This window comes from Talpa occidentalis, unplaced genomic scaffold (genome assembly GCF_014898055.3).
Source record: "Talpa occidentalis isolate TD23 unplaced genomic scaffold, MPIMG_talOcc4v2.1 talOcc4.12, whole genome shotgun sequence".
In the NCBI taxonomy this organism is placed as follows: Eukaryota; Metazoa; Chordata; class Mammalia; order Eulipotyphla; family Talpidae; genus Talpa; species Talpa occidentalis.
This window is the reverse complement of record NW_023601212.1, coordinates 101,142,500-101,151,914: the sequence shown is the minus strand read 5'-3', so window position 1 is coordinate 101,151,914 and position 9,415 is coordinate 101,142,500. Positions and strand designations below refer to the sequence as shown.

At 60.7% G+C, this 9,415-nt stretch overlaps 1 protein-coding gene across 1 annotated transcript; it reads left to right on the top strand.

Annotated features, from left to right (window-relative positions):
• Positions 1-337: 337 nt before the first annotated feature.
• On the top strand, positions 338-9,135 carry DNAAF8 (dynein axonemal assembly factor 8). The gene is made up of 9 exons (XM_037507660.2): positions 338-535; positions 1,264-1,421; positions 2,287-2,409; positions 3,946-4,440; positions 5,449-5,563; positions 6,101-6,242; positions 7,034-7,177; positions 7,548-7,640; positions 8,386-9,135. The coding sequence occupies exons 2-9, from the start codon at positions 1,314-1,316 to the stop codon at positions 8,492-8,494; spliced, it is 1,329 nt and encodes a 442-aa protein (XP_037363557.2). The 5' UTR covers positions 338-535; positions 1,264-1,313; the 3' UTR covers positions 8,495-9,135.
• Positions 9,136-9,415: the final 280 nt, after the last annotated feature.

The following is a 9,415-nucleotide window of genomic DNA, read 5'->3' as shown; positions in this document are numbered from 1 at the left end:
GCGCGCCGGAGCCTGTCTACCGCCCTGTCAGGACGGCGCGGGGCGGGGCGGCCGTCCGAGGTGAGCGGCCGCGGACCGGCCGCAGCCGCGGAGACGAGCGTCGGGAGCGGCCGCGAGGGCGGTTGGGCCGGGGCCGAGCCGGGGCCCGGGCCGCGGGTTTTCGGTTTCCCAGCTTTAGAGTTTAAAAGCCGGCCCCGGGGGCCGTTGGCGTCTAGTTGTCATGGCAACCGGGGCGGGGCCAACGGGCCGCGGCCGGAAGGCGGCCGTGGGGCGGGCGGGCCGGGTCGCCGGCCGCCGGCTCCCGCGCTGGGCCTTCAGCCCCTTCCCCTTCGGGTCTGTTCGCGCCACGAGCGCCAGCGACTGACGCCGTCTTCCCCCAAAGGCGCTGGGCACCTTCCAGCCCTCCGAGCCGCTGCGCCGCCTGTCGCCTGGTCTGCCCGGAGGACCTGGAGCCTCCAGCGAAGCCCTCTCGGCGGTTCTGTGCCCTCTGTGCCCTCTGCCCGCAGAGCCTAGGTGCTGAAAAGCAGCACGTGACGTACGGTCCAGCTCCACCCCACCCTGCTGCCCCCACTTGGGGGTGCACCGGTCTCCCACCCTCCTCCTGGGGCGCACACGTGAACCGAAAGCCCCCACTTACGACCCTGAGCGGGAGCCATGTGGGCGAGGAGCCTGCTCTCCCCATTTGATAGGCACAGGGGCCTCCCAGGCGGCAGGGTTCTCCAGACACTGGCCCGCATTCCTAGATCCCCCTCGGCCCTTGATGGACCAGACCTTCTCCTGCTACACTCGGGGATACAAAACGGGGGTGGAGCCCGAGGGATTGGCTAAGTGCCTGGGTATGAGCAGCCACTCCAGGAAAAATACCCCGGGGACTCGGAAATGCCTCCAGTCTCTTCCTTTGTAAGGGCCAATAAAAGGTAATGGGGCTCGAAATTCCCTCTTTGATTCTTTTTTTACGGAAAAAATTCTTTTTGCCACAATATTACTTTTTTGAGCCTATAAAATGTATGTGCACATCCTATGTTATATGGGACATACGTTGTCTAGAGATCACATATTCTCTATTTCATGCAGCTCCATACCATGTGCACATATTGTTGTATGTCAATACACTCATTTATATATCATTACCTATATATGCAGGCCTGGGAAGTCTGGGAATCTGTTTTCTTACCCACGGGGGGAGAGGTGATTTGAAAGGGCACATCCCAAGCTGTTGGCCCTTGGCCGTGGCCCCTCTCACCACACCTGTGTCTTCGACAGGGCTCCTTGAGTGATGGTGCACTGAGAAGCACCCCCTGAGTCTGGCCCCCATGGCATGGCAAGACAAAGTTGGGGGGCAGGCCCCAGGCTCTCCCTGGGCCGCCATCGTGGAGGCCGTCCGGGAGCAGCTCCCATCTCTGGACTCAGACTCCTCGTTGGTAAGAAAGCGCCTCCTCCCTAGGTCCTCCAGGCCCCACTGCCCCTTCTTCACAGGACAAACGTGAAGCCGACCCGAGGACCGCTTCTGAGCCCGTCAGCTTCTACGCTGACTGTAACCTCTGCTTTTGGAGTAGCTTTATCGGTGCTCAGCATTGGTGCTCAGACCATTTCTGTGACTCACGCCACCGCTGGGGCATTCCTCCAAGCTCTTGTCATGATGCACCAAAGCGGTAGCCACTCGGTGTGTCTCTGGCCAGGTGCTGGCCCAGCAGAGAGTGAAGAAGAGCCGGGGCACCTGCATCCAGCAGACCCGGGCTCCTCCCCACCGGGTTGCTATTTCTGCCCATGTAGCCTGGGTCAGTCTGTTTCTTCTCTGCAGAAGAGATATGATGCACGCATCCAGGGTTCTGCATGTAAAGTGCCTGGTCCAACGTAGGTGCTCAATTATTACCCATCCATATCCTGGCGTATTTCTTCTCTTGGCAACTACAACAGGCAGGTGTATCACCTATGGGTTAACGACCAAAGCTTTTCACTTCCTTGGTTCCAGTCCTAGCTCTGATCTTTCAGAGACAACAAAGCAAGCCTCCATGTCATTAAATGGTGGCTCAAGGTCATGCGTGCTGGACACTGCTCTTTTAGCATTCATTGAGCACCTGCTGTATGCCAGGTCTTAGGGATGGCAGGTACCTGCAGAGTCCAGAAGCCCCCATTCACCTCCACCAGGTGGTGCTGCTGAGCCCATTTCTAAACCAGCCAAGTACTGGCCAGATGCTGAGGCCCTTTGGGAGCAGCAGGAAGGGCAGAGGACAGGGTGGGGGGAGGCCTGCTGGCATGTAATCCACAAGCTCTCTCTGTCCACAGTCAGACTTCGGGGATGAGGAGCCCTTTATCTTCCAGCGAAACCAAACGGCCCTGATTCCAGACTTGTCGGAGGAGCTAGCCGAAGACCCTGCTGGGGTCGCCAAGGCCAGTGCGTCTCCTGAGGTCTGTGGGATGTGGGCTCGTGGGTTCTAAGGAGCTGAGACCCTGAGCAGAATGGGAGGCTGGGGGGCTGTCCATAGCTCTCACCTGGCTGTAACAGCAACGTGGGTCCAAACAGGTTCAAACCACCAGTCTAGCCTCTGTACACCCAGGTCTTCCTCCAGGTGCAGCCCAAGATGTTCGTCACCAAACATTCAACCCCCCAAGAAACAAGCATCCTGAGGGCCAGGGGTGGGGGGCTGGATTTTCTGTTTGATTTTGACCCCCACCCAGCTCGCATGGGCATTCGTGTCCACGAGCACAGATACACAGCTGCTGGTACCCCGAGGCATCTGACAGCTGTCGACGTGTTGTCGTAAATGCCTCTCCCTTGCCCACTGGCTCCAGCACTGCCTGGCTTGTCATCCTGCGTGCCCTAAACACCCATTGATTTTGTAAGGGTCTTGGCAGAGACTTAGGTAAGAAGTTACCCCTGGTGGGGAGGCGAGATGAAGACCTGGGGAACAAGTAGAAAATCCCACGCTCTGCTCTATAATTTAGTGGCGTGGTTGCAGTCACCTCCAAATGTCCAGACGAATTTACCCTCTCCTGGTCACCCCATTGCTGGGGTCTCCCAGTCAGACCAGGAACTCGACCTCAAAGTGCCACCTTTATAAACAGGCCTGTCAGCTTTATCATAGCCAGGCCCCCGCTGGCAGGCCTGTCCAGCTTCAGGGTAAAGGCAGCGGGGGGAGTTTGCTCAAGGCTCCTGTGCAGGGATTGGGCTTGCAGTGGGCAAGGCGGTGCTCCCCCAGGACTTCGCAGCTCTCAGTGTGAGCACTGACTTCACGGTACCAGGCATGGTGTGCTCCCCATTGCAAGAAGTCACCCACCTGCCATGCCTACCAATCGGTCTGAAGTAACCCAAACAGGAATTTATCCTAGGCTGCCAAGACCCTGGTTTGTGCGAGTGGAGTGATGCCAGGCTCTCTTCATGCCTCTGCAGCTCTCCTGGGTGGTTTCTTAAAAGTCTGGGGCAGGACAATGCCCGTGCGTGGGGTGGAGGCCGCCAGCTTGCTCTGGAGTCCGAGGGGCCGGGTTTCCTCTGGGCCACCTCTGTGAGGTCTGTTCATAACGACACCAAGTGTCCTTCAGACAAAATGCGGCCCCTCCGTACAATGGAATATTGTCCATAGAAAGGAACCAAGTGCTGACACGTGCCTCGGGAGCATTCGGCTAGCTGGAAGGACAGAACAGGACAGGTCGTGATTCCCCTGATATGCACTATCTGGAGCAGGCACATGAATAGACACACGCGCGTGCACACACACACACAGTGTGCAGAGGAAACCGGAAGGCTCTAAGAGGAGGTTCAGAGTTTCTCTTTGGGGCCATGAAAAATTGGAGATAGGCAGTGGGGATGCCTGTACCTCTGCGGATGTACTCGACTTCACTGGTTAACGTGGCACGTTTTGTTACAACATATTTTACCACGGTAACAAAAATTCCCTGAGGTATGTCTTTGAGGATGTGAACCGAGGCCACCTGTTTTCTCCCCAGCCAGTGGTCGTGCCTGTGGAACTGGACTCAGAGCCCTGGGGGCAGTGGAACACAGGGACAAGGAAACTTCTGGAAGGAAAGGAGCCTGGCAGGCCCCCAGGGAGCTGTGATGGAATCAACTATCTCCTCAGGGTTCCTGAGGAGACCCTCACATGGGAGGAAGGTGACATTAGGGGCACATCCTTCAACACTGAAGGATCCCAGAGTCCTCCCTGGGCACCTCAGGGAGAAGACACCCACTCCCCCCTTGAAGGGGACCTGAAGGCGGAGCCCCCCAGAGCTGCCTCCCAAGCCCGAGAGGGCTCAGATTCTGCAAACCGCAGAGCCCTCCGGAGGGAGAGAAGAAAGATGATTGAGAAAGACATTCTCCACAAAGTCACCAGGGACCCACAGGACCTGGCCCGCAGTGACCTCCGTGCAGCCGCAGCGTCGGGGCTGAGACCAGAAGCGCCTCTGGAGGGGCCCAAGGAAGAACCGCTGGTGCTCTCCCTCCAGGTAGCATCTCCTGCCTGTGCGTGCTCGGGGACCCTGGCAGGGGACCTGCCCTAGCCGCTGTCACAGATCCCATACATTAGGGGCCTTGTAAGCATCATTCATTTCTCACTGTTCTGGAGGGTGGAAGTCTGAGGTCAAGGTGTTCTGTGAGAGGCTGCTCCCAGATTACAGAAGAAAGGGGCGACGGAGCTCTCTGGGGTCTCCATCATACTGACCCCTTCACGAGGGTCCTCCCTCGTGACTTAACTGACCCAGTCCCCAAGTCTGCACCTTGGGAGTGAGGATTTCAACATGTGAGGTTTGGCGGGATGTAGACATTCAGTCGACAGCAAGGAGCTTGTGCCCAGGCCCCCAGGTCCCCGCAGCGGCTGTACCCCAGCCAGGGGCCGGGGTGAGTAGAGTTAGCGAGCCAGACTTCCTCAGTCTGTGTCCTACAGGCCCCAACACAGTGACTTCGGGGCGATCTCTGTTTTACACTGTGTGACAGGTGGGCCCCATGGGAAGGTGGCTTTGTTAGAAACACTCCAGCGAGACATTGAAATGTCTCCTTCCCGCGCGGCCCCAACGCCTGCCCAGGCCAGACGTGAGGGAGCGTGTTCTGGGCTAAAACCCACGCTCAGCCCCACGGCACACTCTTCCACATCTTCCGGCTCCAGCACTTGCCAGAACAGTCTGTATCTTAAAAGAGCAAAATGCTGTAGCTCTCTCTGAACCTACATAGTTTTAAAACAACGCGGTTTCTTCTAGGGCAAACATTGTCCTTGTGCCAAAAACAAGTATTTTCCCACAGAGGCGCAGGAAGGGGTGGCCGGGACCTCAGGGCCCAGGTGTTTCTGGTGGTGCCCACACAGTGGGGTGAGCCAGCCCATTGTCTGCCGACGTGGGGCGTCTCCACCGCTGCTCCTGTGCCCGCTGCGGGCCAGGCCAGTCAGCTTCGAGTCGGGCGCAGTGAACACGGTGCCCCCGGGACCCCGCGCAGCCTCCTAACCGCAGCTTTCATTGTTTCAGCAATTTGAGGAGTGGGAACTGGATCGCCTGCTGCAGAGGCTGCGGGGGCGAGAAGAAGCGGGAGACGCCGCTTCTGGAGCCACGTGGTGGGCAGACGGCGGCTTCCAGGGCCCAGGTCTGGCCTTGACCCCAGGGCCCGAGAGAATCCCACCAGTAGCTTCTTGCTAGTCTCAGTTAACAGGCCAGGGGCTGGGTGCAGTCAGTCCTGCCACCCACCGCGACCTCTCGGCCCTCACTGCCCTGAAACCCCAGGTGCCGGCCATTGAAAGCCTTTGCCTTGCTCACTGTCACTCTCCCTCATGCTCACTGCATACAAACTGCCCGCACGCCCCAGGGCCAGGTCCTGGCGTACAAGCAGGGCTCTTCAGCCTTGGCCCCGGCCCGTCCTGCCTTTCTGAAAGAAAAGTCCCCCTGCCTCTCTCGTGCTCCTTTAGCTAGATCGCAAGCACACGCCTGCCTTCATTGACAGAGCCAGCCAGGCCTGACCACCGCCATCACCGGGCTTCCTTGCGGCAGTTCTGTCAATAAACAGGCTCCCTGGAGCCCCTGACCCTCTCGGGACCCTTCCCCAGCCCTCCAGTCAGTGCACTGAAGGGCACTGAGATGCAGGCTCCTTCATCACCCCCACATGCAGCCTCCCGTCTCTCCTCAGGCCGCACTGAGCTGACCACGCAGGACAGGCTCCTGGAGCGGCTGGCCCTTCTGGGCGCCTTGCAGTCCAGAGCCCCCGCCTCTACCGGGAAGGGCCCTGCAGACCCACCCCTGGACACCAGGCCTCGGGGGGCCGGAGGCAGGTGGGACTCCTGCAGCATGTTCCCCTCCTCCACAGCTGGCCCTGGCTGTGGGCAGGCACTTGATGGGCATTTCCTTTCATGGCGATCAGGTGGGGGGTGCTCGCAGCCCCGTTTCATAGCTGCGAAGGTGGGGGCTCAGAGAGGCTGACTGGCCCAGCCATGTGTGGCAGAGCTGGGACTACCCCCCAAAGCACCTGCTCTTCCCCTGCACCCCAGGGGAGCCCTCCCCTCCCCATCCACAAAGCCTCCCGGGGCAGGGATCTGCCCCTCTGGCCTCCCGGATATCCAGCCCTGGACAGCTGAGCCCATGACCACTGGGAGCCTTTTCCTGGGACCTCCCCTCTCTGTGTCCTTGGGGGTGTGGGAGGGCGGAGAAAGGCTGGGGTGGGGGAGAGGTGGGGAGGGCCTGGAGCCCTCAGGCTTGCTCCTCCACTTGTGCTGCGCCCCCTTGTTAGGAATCTTAGAGCCAATGAACCTTTCACCTGAGCTAGATTGGTGGGTTCTGTGCCCGGGGACCCAAAGCACCTCATGGAACAGCCGAGCCCTTGGGGCACAGCGGGCTGGAGGAGCCAAGTCGTCCGCGGCATTGATTGTAATTCGCTCACTCGTCCACTTAAGTGGCAGGGCTGCCCGCGGAAGGGGCAGCGAGGACCCCTGGGCTGCCAGGGCAAGTGCTGCCAGACAGCGCTGGCCCAGCTCGTGGGCTGTTCTGCGGGCGCGAGAGCAGGTGCGCTTGGAGGCCGCCTGCCCGGCACAGGGCCCGGCGGTGACGCAGCGCCCGCTCCTCTCAGGTGTGCTGTGCCAGCGCCTGGCTCCCCAGCGGGGCTGGGCCCCGGGCTGGCCCAGGGCATGAGGCCGAGGAGCTCAGCGGAGCCCGCCACCGTCTTCATCGATCTGCGGCCCCCGGAGCCGTCACGCCAGGGCTCGCGGGAAAGGTACCGGGGCGGCGCGGTCCTGCAGCTAACCGGCTGCCACGCGGGCCTCGGGCGCGGGAGGCACAAGCGGGCAGCTCGGGGTGAGACAGGCACTGCTAGTTGAGGGGGGTTCCTGGGCAGGACCTGGGCCTGGCCACGGGCCCCTGGGTCCCATCAGCAGGCTCCCTGCGGGGAGGGGAGACTCAGGGGCAGAGCCTGAGGTAATGGGCTGGGGCACGCTGCCCAGGAGCACACTGCCTTACCTGGCAGGCAGCCTGTGATCTCCTGGCTGCTGCAGGCAGGGCTCTGACGACCTGCCTGTCCTCGGGTGGGTGGGTGGGGGGCGGGTTGCTGGGGCATGTCCAGCCAACTGCGTTTCCTCACCTCACAGCTCCAGCTCCAGCTCTGAGGAGGAGGAGGAGGAGGAGGAGGAGGAGATGGCAGACCTCCCAGAGCCGGCATCGCCCTCCTCCCAGGGGCTACGGTAACTACAGAGGCCTCCTCCATCTGGGCTTGTCTGGCACATTTAACAAGACAGCCCTGCCTCGCACCCAGAGGCCCGCACTGGAGGATGTGTGTGTGTTGGGGGGGGGGGGGTTCAGATAGGTGGGGGTAGCTTGCGGGAGCCCATGGACAGGGGTGGAGTGGGGGGGGCATTGTCTTGGCCTGGCCTGCTACCCTCCAGCCATCACTAAGGGCGCCTTAGCTGGCTCTCCGGAGGATGAGCGCATTTTCTTTGGGGAAAAAAAAATCTGATCGATCTGGCTCCCTGCTGGTGAGGCCGTGAAGAGAGGGGAGTAAGTGCAGGTTGTCGGCCAGAAGGGGAGCCCCTGCGTGGATCACGGAGTGAAACACCAGCTTCAGCCAAGACCCTCTGAAGTGGGCGGGGCCCCCCTGCAGCCATGGGGCAAATGCTCTTTGCGTTGCATGCAGTGTTGCCGGGGCCTGGGAACCCGGGGTCTAGTGCAACTTCCCCCCAGTGTGGCGCCATCAGGCATTGCAGGAAGCCGCATCGGGGTTGGGAAGTGTCCTGCAGGTTTCCTCCCAGAAGCCTTGCACACGCTACCTGCGTGAGGCCTCAGCGCGGGCTCTGACGTCAGGCCTAGTCCCCTGAGAGCAGCGACGGGCTCTGCGGGTGCCTGCCGCCTGTGTGTGTCCTGCTCCTGCAGCGAGGTGCTGGGAGCTTGGGCCCCCACTGGGCGGTGACTGAGGGGGCTTCTCTGTCACAGGCACTGCACGGGGAAGAGTCAGCTCCTCCAGCAGCTCAGGGCATTCCGGATGGGGACAGCTCAGCCCCAGTCGCCCGCCAGCAAGGGTCCCAGTGGCCAGAACATGTAGGGCCCTGAAGATGTGGCCAGATCCAGGATGAGGAAGCAACACGGAACATTCTGGGTTGAGGGGCAGAGTGCCCAGGCCAGAACCCTAGGAGGACGTCCCAGGGGCCCTCTGGGGTCAGAGACAGCCAGTAAGACCCTGGTGCTCTTCTGGGCCAGCTACAGAGGCCCCTGGCACGGAGCTGGGGTCAGCGGGACATGTGGCCTACCCAGTGCCCCTCACTCTCTCAGGTCTCCATCAGCAGGAGCCTCTGTGGCCAGGGTGCCGTCCCCCAGTCCTTGACCAGAACCAGGCCTGGGCATTTTTGTGCACTTAGAGCCTAGAGGCCAGCACACACTGTGGCCGCAGCTCAGCAGTCCCAACAGCCCCTCCTGGGAAGGTGCCCATGAGGAAAGAGCAGCACCGTGGGTTCGTTCTGAGAGGACTCCAGGCCCTTCCATCTTTTCCATTTCTGCATTTTTCCTCTTACTGTGCATCTAGTATTCCCATCCCTCCAGGCTTTTCGAAAAACTATAAAACTCAAGTAAAATGTGTTTGAACAGCTGCAGGTCAAAGGCTCTTGAGAGCAAACGCGGCTTCCTCCCAGGGCCCCAGGTCGCTGCTCTTGTGACACTACAATCCACACACCACACACCAGGCGCACGGATCAGGTGGACTTTTTGCTTCTTCCTTTACCCCCGTCACGAGGGCACGAGTCTGCTCTGGGGCCCTTCCACACGGAGGGTGGAGGTGAGCTTCCACTACAGCCGCAACACACAATACTGCTGTTTCGGCCGCTGATCTTTTGTCACCTGGGAACGGGTTACGAACCCCCCTCGTGGGTGGCCAGCAGGACCTGGGCCCCCAGGGGTGCTTCTCTCCTCCTCGCCTGTTACCTCAGCCCCAGGGCCCCATTCAGAGTCATTTCAGAACTCCTGTTCTCAG

Coding starts and splice junctions, on each gene's coding strand:
- DNAAF8 (XM_037507660.2), top strand. CDS start 1,314: ATGGCATGGCAAGACAAAGTTGGGGGGCAGGCCCCAGGCTCTCCCTGG. Junction 2,410..3,945: donor AGGCCAGTGCGTCTCCTGAG/GTCTGTGGGATG, acceptor TTTTCTCCCCAG/CCAGTGGTCGTGCCTGTGGA. Junction 4,441..5,448: donor CGCTGGTGCTCTCCCTCCAG/GTAGCATCTCCT, acceptor TCATTGTTTCAG/CAATTTGAGGAGTGGGAACT.